Source organism: Cavia porcellus, unplaced genomic scaffold (genome assembly GCF_034190915.1).
Source record: "Cavia porcellus strain 051 isolate PalLab524CR breed Dunkin Hartley unplaced genomic scaffold, mCavPor4.1 scaffold_1, whole genome shotgun sequence".
Lineage (NCBI taxonomy): Eukaryota > Metazoa > Chordata > Mammalia > Rodentia > Caviidae > Cavia > Cavia porcellus.
In genome coordinates this window covers 58,014,306-58,029,250 of record NW_026947484.1, presented here as the reverse complement: position 1 = coordinate 58,029,250, position 14,945 = coordinate 58,014,306, and the positions used below count along the sequence as shown (strand labels likewise).

Sequence of the window (14,945 nt, the reverse complement as noted above, 5' to 3'; positions counted from 1 at the left end):
TTAACTGCTGTGGAATCTACTCAAGTTTCAGGGCAAGAAAACAGTTCTACCTGCCAGCCAACCTACATCCCAAAAGGTATAGGATGAAATTAAAGATCTGCAATTTAGGGGTCAGGGGTGTAGCTAAGTGGTAGGCATTCAGCTCTGATTTGATTCCCAACACCCTCACTTCTCTGCAAAAAATCTATATCAATTTTGGAAAGAAGATGTGAAATGGCATACCCTAACTTTTCAGAGTATACAACATTAAAACAAGGAGATGAGTACTAGAGTCCTACAGGTGTATAGCCACATGTGCGTGATGCCGTCACCTCTGTCCTGACTACACAGTCAGCTCCGTCGTGGTCCACCCAATGACACAGACCTAAGGTGACATCTGCTACTACCTGCAACCCACTCTGACTACAAGACATGTGAGACACTGTCAGTCAGATGGTACTGTCAGCCAGTGGGCCAGATTTCACATTCAAATGTGCTGGCGTTCACAGTAAGCCTACCAGTGTCGTTGTGGGAGCAGAAACAGTCGCCTTCAGACTACTCAGTTCCTGCTGGATTAATTTCTCTTCTTCCTGAAAAAGAGAACATATTTAAATGCTTGAATAACTGTCTCTTTAAACTGTAACAGTATTTTAAAAGAGAAACATAAAATACTATTTTCAATTATAAAAGAACATTATTTGGGGGCAACCTACTCGGAACCCCTTCTGTCTCTGAGACAGAAGCTTTCTTTCTCTCAATAAATATATTCTGCTCTTTAAAAAAAAAAGAACATTATTTTGGCCAGGTGTGTGGTGCACACCTATAATCCCAGCACTCTGGAGGCTGAGGAAGAAAGATGGTTGCAAGTTTGAGACCAGTCTGGGTGACAAAAGTGAGTGGAAGGCCAGCCTGAACTGCATGGTAAAACCTTGTCTCAAGACAAAAAAAAGAAACAAAAGGACATTATTTTGAGATAGATAAGTATCACATTTTTAAGATCTGCATCTCACCAACCCTAGAGTCATCCCTAGAGAGAGTATTCCCAGGCTAACACACTTTTCCTCTTTTTATCACTCAAGTATTAGCCCCTGGAAAAACTAATCAGCAGAAAAATGCTTCTAAAAAATTCAATGTGGAAAGCAGAAAGAAATTCTCCAAGTCCTGCCAAGGATAAGTCTCACAACTTCCTCTTAGAATTAAAAAGTCTTCATGGACTAGAGAAATAAAGTAAGACACAAATGAGCACACAATTTTTTTTTTTTTTTTTGAGGCAGGGTTTTGCTACATAGTTTAGGCTGGCTTTAACTCTCTATGTAGCCCAGGCAGCCTTTGAATTTGCAATCCTCCTACCTCAGCCTCTCAAGTAGATGGGGTCACAGGCATGCCCCCCTACCCTACTCTTCCTTCTTCACTATCAAACACACCCTAATGCAGTCATTCTCAATATTTCCATTACGTTTTATCTCCTTAAACGCTTAAAAATTGGCCCCATTTTGGGCTAATATTTTGCTACCTTTTAATACACAGAATTAGCATGTGTTATGGTTTAGATCTAAATTTTGTCCCCAGCTGGACATGGTGGCACATCCATTTAATCATAGCACTTGTGAGGCTGAGGTAGGATTGCTGAGTTTGAGGCAGCCTGGGCTATACAGTGAATTCAAGGCCAGCTTGAACTATGTAGCAAGACTCAAAAAACAATGATGATGATGTCATAAATAAATACAATGTCTCCAAAGACTCACAAGGTGATTGGGTCAGGGGACTCAAGAAGCTGACTTGCTTCTAGGAGATGGAGTTTGGCCAGGAGAGGTGGGTCCCTATAACCATTCACTATGCTCTTCCAGCCTTGGTGCCGGCCAACTATAGACTAAAAACACAACCTTGAATAAACTTCGCCTCCTTGAAATTGTGGGTGTCAAGTATTGGGTCTCAGCAACTAGGAAAGTGACTAAAACAGCACTGCCACATTTGGATAGCTTCAAACTGCAATCTAAGACCAAATATATACACATTTTTTTTTCACTAGGAATTGAACATAGGGCGTCAACCATGGAGCTATAAAGCTTTTTTACTTTCTGTTTTGTTAAGGTCTCCTTAAATTGCCCCTGCTGGCCTGGAATTCTGGATCCTCCTGCCTCAGTCTCCCAAGTAGCTTGGATTACAGGAGTGTACATCTACTCTGGGCCCCAAAATAAATGTCATTTAGCATCTCATAAAATTGAGCAATGGACAGAAACATGAAGAGCAACAATATTAAGTCCACAAATAATGACTGGGAAATGTGCAACAGGCCAACCTTCTTCTGCATAGCGTCATCTTAAATCCACTTATAAAAACATTCTAACCCTTCATTATACTACTTTTTTTTTTCCTCTTGACACTACTATTGCCTTGTTGAAATGCTTATAAAAGACGGTTAATTCTTTGAGAGAAGAGAATGTATTTTCCTCAGGGTCTAACACAACCCTGCTACGTAAATATCTATTGAACAAATCATGACACACTATGTGTTTTTAAGACACCAATTCCTTGAGACTTTGAAACAGCATCTTATACAATCCGTGCAATTCCTTAAAATCTGAGGGAACTTAACTTCTAAAACAGCAATTTCAAACCCCATCTGAGGCAGACTTACTCAGCAAATTCTACACTCGAGAATTTAACTTTCTTTTTCTTTGCCCAACCTTTGGCCTAAGAACCTCCCGCTCCCCGGAGGCCCGCTGGCCGAGGTGACAGGATCTGTCCAGGTCATCCAGCCCTCGGAGGGACCCAGGGAAAGGAACTGAGCGGGACAAGAAACTGCAGGTGGGCGACGCCTGCCACTTCCGTGCACTGGGTACTGCCACACGCTTGAAGCCTCGTGTGAGTCCACAACAATGACGAAATTTGTGGCAGTCCTCGTCCTCCCGAGCGCTGGGAAACACACAGAGGGGTCAAGGAGAAAAAAAATTGCTCCAGATCAGAGCTACTCGGTGGAAACCCGGCCTTCTTTGGACTGTCCAGGCAGGAGGACGCCTCCAGCCAGACGGAAGGAAGGGAGCCCTCGCCCGGCCCAGCCCTGCCCGCCCGGCCCCGACCGCCCCGGCGCCGACCTCGCCGCCCGGCACCTACGTGCTTGGAGGTGAGCGCCGTGACGCCGCGGACCAGGCCGCCCAGCCGCGAAGAGAAGGGCGCTTTGGCCGCCGCGGGCCCGCTGCCTGGCGGGCTCTGGAGGAAGAGTCCTGGCAGCGCCGTCAGCGTCCTCTCCACGATGTCGCTCATCGCCGCCGCCCGCAAGCCCGGAGCCGCCCGGCCTCACACCCGGCAGTCGCCGCCCTCTCGGCCTCCGTAGGCGCTCGCGCGATTTGAACACGAAGTTTCCCTGTGCCCACGTGGGCGCGAGCGCAGCGCCGGCCCCGGGCCGCCCATCAGCTGAGGGAATGGCGGCCCGGCACGGGGGTCCAGGACCCTCGAGGCTCGGTCCCGCGGCTGTGGTGGCAGTGGGAGCCCACCGCAAAGGTGAGTCCTGAGCCCGCGGGCCTCTTTCTCACAGCCACGCCTGTGGAGGGCGCCCGCGAGGCCTCCTTCCAGGTCGGACAGGCACCTGTCGCCTGTCACCTGTCAGCACCCTCCGTCCTTTCCTTGCCGGCCGACCGACCGTAGTGCCCACTACATAAATACTTTTGCTTAAATATATAAATGCTTTTGCTTCCTCTCCTACCTGCCGCAGAGCCCAGTTCTATGGTTCTCAGAATGAGAGTCGGCGACTTGGTAGGGTCCCCGGGTCCCACACAGGGCATCCAGCGACAAAACTGTGAAGAATTGTACTTCAGTGTTATTTGCCGCTCACACGCCAGTAGTGCCAGCACTGTGGAATGCTGAGGCAGAAGGATCAAAAGTTTTAGACCAGGGTGGGCAACTTAGCTATTTAGCAAGACCCTGTCTCAAAATAAAAAACGAGAGGAGAAAATAAATCTGGGGGTGTAACCCAGTGCGAATGCCCTGCTTCAATCCCTGGTACTGCGTGAGGAGGTAGAAATTATTTTTCTTTTTAACTCTCATTCTCACTGGCGTGTACAGAGGAATTTTCAAGAAGTTAGATGAGACAACCAGGCGTGGTGACACACAGTCCTGTAATCTCAGTACCTGGGAGGCTGAGGCAGGAGAATCACTGCGAGTTCAAAACCAGCTGAGCCACAAAGTGAGCTCAAAGCCATCCTGAACTGCATAGCCAGACCCTGTCTCTAAAAGACAAAGAAAAGAGAAAAAAGATTAGAAAGGATATGATTGCTCTCTCAGCTGGTGAAAAGTATTTTTGTGCTTTGTAGAATTTACTTACATCTCATACTGAGAATCGTACCCACACCTTTGACTATGGTTAATAGGCAACCACTGTACACCAAGCTACATCCCCAGCCCAAGAATGCTTTGTAATTTGTTAAAAATGTTTCGAATACTAAACTTGTCCAAAACTGAGATTCTTTTAGAATTTAATATTTTATCCCCAAATAAGGTTTTGCTTATACGTTTTTTAAAATTTTAGGATCTTTTACTGTTGTATAAGGGGGAGTTTGTGATGGATTCCACCCACATGAAACTCAGGGTGGTGGCTGCCAACCTGGCTCTGGACCCTAGAGGAACAGTGTGTCTCTTCAATACTGACTTACGAGTTCTTTTTCCAAGCCTGAGATTAAACTTCCTACTTTTCATGCATGCCAGCATTCCCCCAGTCAGTTGTCAATATGTTGTTCTGCTGGTCTTTTCAAACTCCACCCCCTGTCCAACTCGATGAAGGCCTACCACTTCTTTGTCTACCTTAAAGGGATCTTGCACTCTGCTGCAGCCCTCCCGTACCTACAATAAAGGCCTTTTTTCCCTTTTCCCCCTATTTCTGCTCTTGCTTCTCTACTGCACCAATGAAAAACATAACAGCTTAAAGATTTGCTTTCTAGCTTTCTCATATCTAAAGATATTGGGAAAATGATGTTAATAACATCAGTATCAGACAATTGACACAGGAAGGGGAAGATCTGGTAAAAGTGTTACTAAGGGAAGTATGACAAAAGCTGCTTTCTTTTCTCTGAGCTTTGGAGATGTTAATCATTTTCTTGTATCTCGTTCAACAAATTTTTTATGAATATAGTACTGTTATAGTGCCACTTGAATTGAGACATCATTTTGAGACCACCAGAATTTAAAAGAAAGAAAATTTGGGCTGGGGATTTAGCTCAGTGGCATAAGCACCTGCCTTGCAAGCAGGCAGTCGTGAGTTAGATCCCTGGTACCCATAAAAAGGAAAAAGACAAAAAAAATAAAAGAAAGAAAATTCAGTATTTTAAACATAGACATGATGAGCTTTATTAAAACTCAAGCTTTTGGCTAGGGATTTAGCTCAGTGGTGTAAAGTGCCTGCCTGGCAAGCATGAGGTTGTGAATTTAATCCCCAGTACCAAAAAAAAAAAAAAAAAAAAAAGCTTTCTAGGTAGTTTTCAAAATAGAAATGAAAAACTCAGTGATATGTTAAAAGTAGATATGAAAAACTTCATGATATGCTATTGTAACACATTGTCTAGAGAAAGGCATACAATAGCTAAAAGACCAAGTGAGCTTTGGACATTACTGGATGCATCCTTACTGAATGAAAAATTGGTAAAAGAAATCATGGCAGTGGGATTTTCCAAAGATGCAGTAACTCACCAGAAATTTCTATAAACTTGCAGTAATCAAGACAGTGCAGTATTGGGTAAAGATAGACTTACACATCAAACAATTGAGAGTTCAGAAATAAACTCTTAGTGTATGACTTGTTGAACTTTTATGCAGTAGCACAGAGAGGATAATCTTTTCAACAATTGGATATTGATAACAAAAAGGGGGAAAAAAGGAACTGAACTTAGACTCTTTGTGCTACATACAAATGTTCATAGCAATATTATTCTCAGAAGGCAACTAAAGAATAGATAAGTAAAATGTGAATGTTGTCATTTGGCGCTCAGAAGGCATGAAGCACTGATACATACTGCATAGAACATGGTTGAACCTTGAAGACTCTACAGTAAATGACACCAGTCACAATTGGCAACATGTTATACGATTGCATTTGTATGAAATTACCAGAAAAGCAAATCAGTAGAGACAGAAAGCAGATCAGTAGTTGTGAGGCTGAATATGAAAAATAAAGATTGACTTCAGAGAATCTGGAGCCAATTCAAAAACTTTATTGTTCCTTGATTGATGTGTTTGGAAATTTTTTTTTCTCTTTGAAATAAAATGGATTTGAAAAAAAACTTGTGTCAGTGACAGTACAATGCTACAAATTTACTAAAAATTACAATGGTTGAAGTTCTGTGGAATATAAATATATTTTATATTTCAAAAAAACTAAGAATTAATGAATTTCAGCAGTGCATGTTCATGTTGATTGTTTACACAGCTTCCTCCACCCCTAACTGCAGGTTAGTGACCAGAAATGCAAGCAGAAATATAATTTGTTTAGGAAACAGTCAGAGAATGGTGGTGCACACCTGTACGTCTAACACTCATGAGGCTGAGGCAGGAGGATCTATATGGGTATGAGCCAGGACTACATAGTTCAAGGGCAGCCTGAACTGCATAGTGAGACTCTGTCTCAAAAAAGATAAAATAATAATAATAGTAATAGTAATGCACTGAGGAGGGTCCGTAGAGGCTGACCAGAGAGAGAAGCCATAGGAATGTCAAGAAGTTGGTCAGGAAGGCTTCCTACTGGAGAAGGAGACTTCTGGATGATGGTTAGAGAATGGTAGTGGTGGAGACTTAGGCAACTTTATTGATTTATTTTGGAGCTATTTTGAAATGCCTTGCTATAGTTCAGACTAGCCTTGAACTCACTGTGCAGCCCACTCTGGCAAGGACTGGGATTACAGTGCCACACACTCCAGGTTGATTCCCCAGTTCCCACAGAGAACACAATCCCACACTCGTGCCCAAGAGGGCACCAGAGAGCCAAGACCCGGAGGTGACTGCAGACATTCCCAGCTCCGGCTGTAAATTCATTCCAAATCTGACCCATGTCCTTTCCAAACCAGGACACTCCATTTCCTTTTATTTTCTTTCTGGAGAGTGGGAGGAGAGAATTTACTTGATCTGAAAGTGTAGCGGGGAGAGCCAAGGGCTGCTCCCCACAGGAGAGGTGGCCAAAAGAAACACCCTAGAAGAGGGTTTCCAGGATGACACGGGCTATTTTCTTCCTCTCCCACAGTGACTCAGATTCACATTTCACACAGCCCTTTTTCTGTGTTTTCTGCCCCCTCCCCTGACCTCTGGCCGGCAGAGTGCGTTTGCAATGTTTTCCCAACCCCAGTCCCAGGCCTAGATCAGCCAGGTCAAAACATCAACTGGCAGAGCTCCCAGGGTCAGCTTGGGGGGGGGGGGTGTCAGTTCCAACTCCAACAAAACCTTTGCAATGCAAATCCCTATTCCTCCCAGAGTCCTCCCAGCCCATCCCTGTCTAATCTATTTCAAGCCACAGACTGTGAAATAAAACTGCTCCATACCATGTATTTAGATAGCCTGGTTTGAGCTGCTTATAAGATTTCTTTTCCCTAAGGAGCTTAATAAATTGAGGCAAACACAGAGCCCTTTGGGCAGAATTTTCCCACGTGCACTCATCTTAAAACTTCAATTCCCAGGAAATCTGTGTGAGGACTTTTCTCCTCCTAGTCTACCAGGTCAGGATAAAAAAAGGAGATAAACTCCAGAAAGGATATCAGGGACCTTCCCAGAAGAAAAAGAGGTACTTAGCATTTGATTAGGCCCTGACCCAGAGTGGCTGTAGAAGGGATCAGAAGTAAAACAAACAAAAGTAATGTTCCAATCAGGGTGGTGGGGCATATCTGTAATCCCAGTGCTCTGAGATAAATTTGAGCTCAGCCTGGGCAACCTGCAATTTGGCAAAAACCTTGTCTCAAAAATAAATATAAGCCAGGGGATATAACTGTGTGCAAAGACCGTAAATTCAGTCCCTGGTAACATACATGCACACACACATGCACACAGAACATTAGATAAAGGTGATAATATCATTGGGAAATTGGTCCCTTGTTCCTTGATCCTTTTACATCCTCAAAATAGTTCAGTGAAGACACATAGAAGTATAGATAGACTTTACTGTATAATGGATAAACTGGGTGTGGTGGCAAACACCTATAATCCTAGCACTTGAGGCTGAGTCAGGAGGCTTGCTGTGAATTTGAGACCAGCATAAACTACATTGTGAGTTAAGACCAGCCTGCACTACATAACAAGACCTTGTCTCAAAAATAAAAAATCAATATATTCTATAATGGACTTAGAGAGAAGGTAGGCAGTGTCACAAAGATGTCTAGACCGAGTGCGAGTTTAGGTATGTTTTTATGCACATTCAGAGTTACTCCTTGGGTTTAGAAAACTATGGTGATGGTCAGTGTTCTATTTGCATGATGTATGTGCTTATTGACATTTCTCTTATAGGTCACTTTGGAGGGTCATTATCTCAGAAGCATGTACTTTGTTCCTTTATGGTGGTCAGTGTTTCCTTTGGGCCCTTAATCATAGAGGAATCCACATCAGGTCTCAACCCAAAGAGGGAGGGTCTTCAAAGAGTGCTCCTCTTCCTGCTGTCATTGGATACAGGCCTTGGTGCTCAGGAAGGCTACCTGCCTACCTTTGGAAATAGCCAGCCAGGTGGCCAGGTGTCAGAAAGAATGTGCACAATAAGTGACCTTGACCTGTCATTGTGCTCTATGCAGCCACTTTAGGTCTGAGACCAAACAAATGGTTATGAATGAATTCTGCATTGAAGTCTCTATTTCTTTACTTAACTATCACTGGCGGAGCACAGTATTATAGACCTCCATCCTCGGCCCTCAGCCCCACGATTGTCTAAATACATTCCCACCAACAGTATGCACTGGGGAACCCCGAGGCCACTACTGAGAATCATCAAGTCTTCAGAAATGACAGAGCCTGTATCCAAGGTCAGCAGTAGTTCTTACACACTGCTTGGAGCCTCGGTGTTGAAGGAAACGTTTCTTTCTCCCTCCCTCCCTTCCTCTCTCCCTTTCTCCCTCTCTCTCTTCCTCCCTGTCTCCTTCTCTGGTCTATAAAATAGAAGATTAACAAGATTTCTGAAGTGAACATTTAGCCTTCCCACTACTTCCTCACCTTATTTCTCCCCACCCTGAAAGAGACAGTCATGATCACCAATTCAGGATCTATTCTGCCTGCGCACGGAACCAGCCAGCATTCAGGAGAGAAAGGTGAGTGGCAGGAAAATCAGGTTTTATTAACATAAGCTAACTGATAAGGGAAAATGGCCCAACTCCAGTCCAAGTGGACGTTTCACAAGAGCACAAGGGCAGAAAGGCTGTGCCAGGTTGTGCGTCCTCCAGGGCTGTTCCTCTTGGTGCTGCTCTCCTTTATACACCAAAGTGATCTCCAGGCAAGGGAAGCATTCTTAGTCTTTTACTTAGACAACGGGACTTGCAGATCTTGGCCCACACTATGATCTCATTGGAAGCCCACCAGATGTTCTGGGTTCTGAAAAACTAAAGGCTGCTAATCAGGAGGACTGGGAACCAATATTTTTCCTTTAGTTCCCTTTTCTTGGAATAGTTGACTCTGGGAGTTAATATTTCAGCCATTTCAAATGTTGTTTTCTTTCTTTTATTAGTTCCAGTGCTGGGCAAAGAAAAAGAATGACTTTAGAAGATGCAGTTTTGCAAGGTGAAGCTAGTTTTGAATAGGGTGCTGGAAAGCAAATCAGCACAGCCATTGGTATCCCCTCATCTCCTCATTCTGCACCCACCCCACCTGCAGAGAACCCACACCCCTCTGCTTCCCAAGAGGCCTGAGTCCAGTGTTAAGAAGTCTGGCAACGAGGCTCAATCTGTGGCCTCCCATCAAAGCCCAAACTTTGGTGTTAATTTCTTAGTAGGCTTTGAATCGTTATCTATTCACTCGCTCATTTATTTATTCAAGGTCTCACTATGTAGCGCATGGCACGGTGCTCTTTCTCTCTCACTTCCCCTGAGTGCTGGGATTGCAGCAGGCATGTGCCACTACACCAGACTTGAGGCAGGAGATTAGGGTGTGGCCAACTGGCTAAGCAAGTGGGTGTAACCTGTCAATCACAGAAATCTGCAACACATGCAGATGTGGGGCTAGATGTGGGGCTAGTTCCCCAGCCCCACATCTAGCACCAATCAGAAAGTACCATCTTCAGTTCATGCTGGTAGGCACTGCATCACTGAGCTAAATCCCTGGCCCCTTCTTCAGTTCTGGCACAAAAGCAAGCAGGTTTTTGATAGGATGGCCTAGATCTGATGTAGCCTGAAGAGTGAAGGATACAAAAGACTTCCAGAATTAACCTCATAACCTCTTGACCTGCTCTCATCTACAGAATGTACTTCGTTTCCTACCTTTAATAACCGTAAAACCTCATTACCGTTTTCATGTGTCTTGTCCAATTCCTTGTTCAGGACACCAACGACCTGGAAAGTGTCTACTGAACTCCAGAATCTGGTAACAGGTTCTAGAGGTTCAAGAATTTAGAATGGCCAAGGATTTAGCTCAGTGACCTAAGCAGCTGCCTGGCAAGTGCAAGGTTGTGAGTTTGATCCCTGATACCAAAAAGAAAAAGAAAAAAGAATTTAGAAGGGCCAGAGATTTAGCTCAGCAGGCATAAGTGCAGGCCTGCCTGGCAAGCACAAGGTTGTGAATTCAATCCCCAGTAAAAAAAAACAAAGAAAACTTAGAAGGGCTAAGGACTTTATTTCTTGGTCTCTTCAAGGCTCCAAACTAAGACTTGAAATAGCTCTGACATAGCAAAATTTGAAAACCATTGAGGACACAAGGAAATTCTCTCAGGAGGCTGAATTCACTGAACACCTCCAGGCGAGGGCCGAGCCTCTCTGGCAAAGACAGACAGCACCTATCCTACAGAGAATGACGTGGTGCCCAGAGGACACACATGAAATGCAAGGAGGAAGAGCCTGCTTCCCTGGAGCCAGGAATGGGGACCAGAAGAGAGTTAAAGTCCCAGCTCTTAAAAGATTCTCAGCCAGGGGCTGGGGATTTAGTTCAGCAGCATAAGCAACTGCCTGGCATGCACAAAGTCATGAGTTCAAGCCCTGATACCAAAAAAAAAAAAAAAAAAAAAAAAAAAAAAAAAAAAAAAAGATTATCAGCCTTTATGTAGATAGAATAGAAAGAAAAAAAAAGATAGGTAAATGGAAACAAGAAAATCAGAACTGAAAATTGTATCTTTAAGAAGACTGTAATTTTTGAGAGCCAGCTGACATCTGCATTGGTTAAATTTAGGCTACCCCATTCCTGACCAGCAGACCCCAAGCTCCCCAGGAATACTGAAAGCTCAAACATTGGCTTCATGGACAAAGTCAAGAGCAGGAACCCAATCCTGAGATAAAGGGACAGATTGAGAGTCCACAGAATGTTTTGGTCATCTGTCTTGATAGATAAACCTGTCCTTGCAGCAGGCCAGTGCCTGTCTGGCTGGGCCACATTTCCCCAGGGTTTCCACCACTCAGGAGAAGCAGGAATGGTCCCAGTTCCAGAACACAGGCGCCTCTCTCCTGCAGGGCCTGCTCTCTACCTCTCTGACTGAGAACCTTTTCACTTCTGCCTGATAAACCCTTCCCATGCTGGTTACTGAGGAATCCTGGAAATTCTATTTCCCCTAAGAGAGTCAGAGAAGCTGTGTGGATGCCTTAGGTCCCTTATCTCACCTTCAGGGATTCCTAGGACCCTGTGTGGTGACATTTACCATTTTGAGCCTTGGTTTCCTTATTTGTAAATAAACAAGATTCCTATCTACCTTTGAGTACTGTGAGATTGCAGGCAAATGATCTTATTTTACACTGAATGTTAGAGCAGTAGAAACAACATAATATGAAAATGGAGAGAGATTATGGTTTGGTTTGGTTTCGCTCTAGCAATGGGGATTGAATCCCAGACTACACATCCCCAGCCCTTTAAAAAAATTATTTTTTAAATTTTGAGACAACACCTGACTAAATTGCTAAATTACCCAGGCTGGACTTGAATTTTTGGCTCTCCTGCCTCAGCCTCCTGGAGTGCTGGGATCACAGGTGTGTGCCAGCACAGCTGGTGGAAGTGGGCACCAACAGACACTGTGGGGTGGAGGTGCTGTATTGCGTTTACTCCTCCTGATCTACTCTCCACGCCATTGAATTTTCCCCAGCCATCAGTGGCCCCTTACCTTCTTGCCCTGGGTGAATTAATCAGTGCAGTCTGAACAGTACAGAATAGTACAGAGGAGACAGGGCTGATGGGACAGGTTCCCCAGTGCCCTCCCTGCAGGGGCTTCTGACTCTGTGGGGCTCACAACTTCTATCCCACTGCACCCCCTCACCAACAGCACAGCCACCCAGGGAGCTCAGAGACCGAGGGAAGGCTAAGTCATCCGGGTGATTCTCACACACACCAAAGACTGAGAGTCAAAGTCTTGAGGAGCTATGCATCTTCTTTTGTCCTGAGACTAACCCAGGATGGTGCCCAGTCCCCCGTGGCCACTCCAAAATGCTGTTTACCTTCCCTTTGTAAATCATGTTTTTATTACAACTTCCTCAAGTTACTCACTATGACTTTGCTGTCATTTCCTGCAGCATTCTGAGGCTGTACGAGGGACTTCTTTGGATCTCAAAATAGACAAGTGACTGTTTTGTGTTTTGGTAGGAAAGAGGCAGCCCACTGACTGAGCAAGGTGGGACAAACTCAAACAAGGCGACCTACTTGGACACAGTGGTGGACTCAAACTCCCCAAATGCTGGAGGCACAAGCTCCCAGGGAGTCCCTGAAGATGTCACATCCTTAGGAGACAGATGGCTAAACCTAAGGTTGTGCATGGGCTCAGGCCATCATGTTGGTTTCTGGACAGGGCTTTAGGTAAAAGTAGAAAACTGCTAAAATACGCTGCTATTCACAAAAGGAAGCTGCTGTTCTTTTCTTTCTTTGTTTAAGGCCAAGCCCGTGGTGAACGAGACTTATTCTTGGTTTCACCCACTGTAGAAGTTGTGTGGACGTCAACATAACCTCCTAACAGCTCAGAGGTAAACAAAGTCGGGGCCGCTCTGATGGAGTCTGCAATCACAGGCTGCACTGGGTGTTGTTTCCTTCCATTTCTGGTCAGAAGGACTCTCCTTGTTTTTATGGCAGAAATACCAGGAGTGATCTAGAAAGCATGGTGAGTGTTTAAGTTAAAAACTTTATTATACTAAAAGACTCATTGCCATTAATTCCCCTCAAAACCCTCCCTCTCAGTTGGAGCACACTTACTATTCTCACCATTTGTTTCTTCTCTCTCTCTCTCTCTCTCTCTCTCTCTCTCTCTCTCTCTGTCTCTCTCTCTCTCTCTCTCTCTCTGTCTCTCTCTCTCTCTCTCTCTCTCTCTCTCTCTCTCTCTCTCTCTCTCTCTCTCTCTCTCTCTCTGTCTCCTTCCCTCCCTGAGACAGGGTCTTGAAATGTTCAGTTCAGGCTGGCTTGAATCCTCTATGTACAGCACTCCTCCTGCCTCAGCCTCCCATGTGCCTGAATTACAGGGATGCACTACCATGCCAGAACTCACCACTTTCTGAAGCAGATCAGGAAGTCCTCTTTCATGAGTATGTTTACAAGGTGTGATCAAAATTACAGTGAATGTGGAGAGAGTAAAAAAAAACTACAGTGAAAGCTGATGCCAGTGACATCTAATGCAAAGGTGGACTCATAAAAACATGGTGCTATGTCCTCATCCACTTTGTTCACCAGATCTGGCTCTGTGCAACTTCTAGATGTTCCCTATAGTCAAAATGACCAAAAAAGGAAAAAATATTTTGAGTCGATTTGGGACATTAAGGCAATCATGACCATGTAACTAAAGACACTCACAAAAGAGGACTTCCAGACTTGCTTCGGAAAATGGCAAACGTGATGGGATCAGTATGTTTAAAGCAAAAGGGTGTGTTTTGAAGGGGATTTATGGCAGTGTCTTTTGCTGTAACACATTTTTTAAAGTTTAACCATTCACCATATTTTGGATCACAGCTTGTGGTTCAGAGAGGTTGGGATGGCACCAGGAGGAGAGAGTGAGTGAGGAGCTTGTGCCAGCAAGTCTTGTCCTTTGGAAACGTTGAGTCTGGAACCAGGGTAAGAAAAGGGTGGGGCATTTGGGCCAGAACACTAGCCCACGTTTTCCTCCCAGTTGCAGATTGAGTTCATTTCCTTTGCCTTCAGATGAAAAAACCAGTTCTCAAAGTATTAGATCTTCTTTCTACCTAATGGTTTGTGAACTTAACCGTTACAAGCTGGGCCCTAAGAAATGGTGAGGCAGAGTAAGCTCATCATCCAGTTTGCTCTTTCATGTACTTCTTCTTCTTCTTCTTCTTCTTCTTCTTCTTCTTCTTTTTTGTGTCTTTTTTCTTTTTATTGGTACCGGGGATCGAACTCACGATTGCCTGCTTGCAAGGCAGGCGCTTATGCCACTGAGCTAAATCCCCAGCCCCTCATGTACTTCTTCAAAGCACTGCCTCTGCCCACCACACCAGGAAACCTGGTGTTCTCAGGCGGTAGCTGGTCTACACCCCATTCCTGGAACAGCCTCCCCTCTCAGAGCATTTCCAGAACCCTCTCAGAACTTTTTTTTTTTTTTCCTCTTTTTGAGCCAGGGTCTCACTATGCAGTTCAGGCTGGCCTTGAGCTCACTTTGTACCCAGGCTGGTCTTAAACATGCAGCGACTGTCCTGCATCAGCCTCCTAAGTGCTGGGGTTACAGATGCACACCACCATGCCCAGCACCTACTCAGAATTTAAACAGAGAGGTTCCTGTCCCCTGGGTCTGGTTAGTCTCAGGATTACCTATCTAGTGCAACAGGCAAGAGCTTGATGCTGGCAGCCGTCTTACGTAGGGCATTTCAGAGCAGCAGGTCTTGCCACTGAGTAGCTGGTTG

General features: G+C 44.8%; 1 protein-coding gene and 1 long non-coding RNA gene across 7 annotated transcripts in view; one reads left to right on the top strand and one right to left on the bottom strand.

Moving 5' to 3' along the window:
- The window catches only part of Ap4e1 (adaptor related protein complex 4 subunit epsilon 1), a 63,144-nt gene extending 59,886 nt beyond the window's left edge, over positions 1 to 3,258 (bottom strand). The window contains exons 1-2 of the mRNA XM_003471870.5: positions 3,094 to 3,258; positions 498 to 569 (exon numbers count right to left, since the gene is read on the bottom strand). Of these exons, the coding sequence (XP_003471918.1) occupies positions 498 to 569; positions 3,094 to 3,243 (222 nt within the window). The 5' untranslated portion in view covers positions 3,244 to 3,258. The remainder of the gene's footprint in view (positions 1 to 497; positions 570 to 3,093) is intronic.
- Positions 3,259 to 3,348: 90 nt separating this feature from the next.
- The window catches only part of LOC101788910 (uncharacterized), a 37,905-nt gene continuing 26,308 nt past the window's right edge, over positions 3,349 to 14,945 (top strand). For 2 of the 6 annotated variants that reach the window (XR_002791737.2, XR_010047498.1), the window contains exons 1-2: positions 3,896 to 13,204; positions 14,044 to 14,145. This is a non-coding gene — a long non-coding RNA (uncharacterized LOC101788910). Of the gene's footprint in view, positions 3,481 to 3,895; positions 13,205 to 14,043; positions 14,146 to 14,945 lie in introns of those variants that run through there. The other 4 variants (XR_002791738.2, XR_010047495.1, XR_010047499.1 and 1 more) reach the window with 4 other exon arrangements.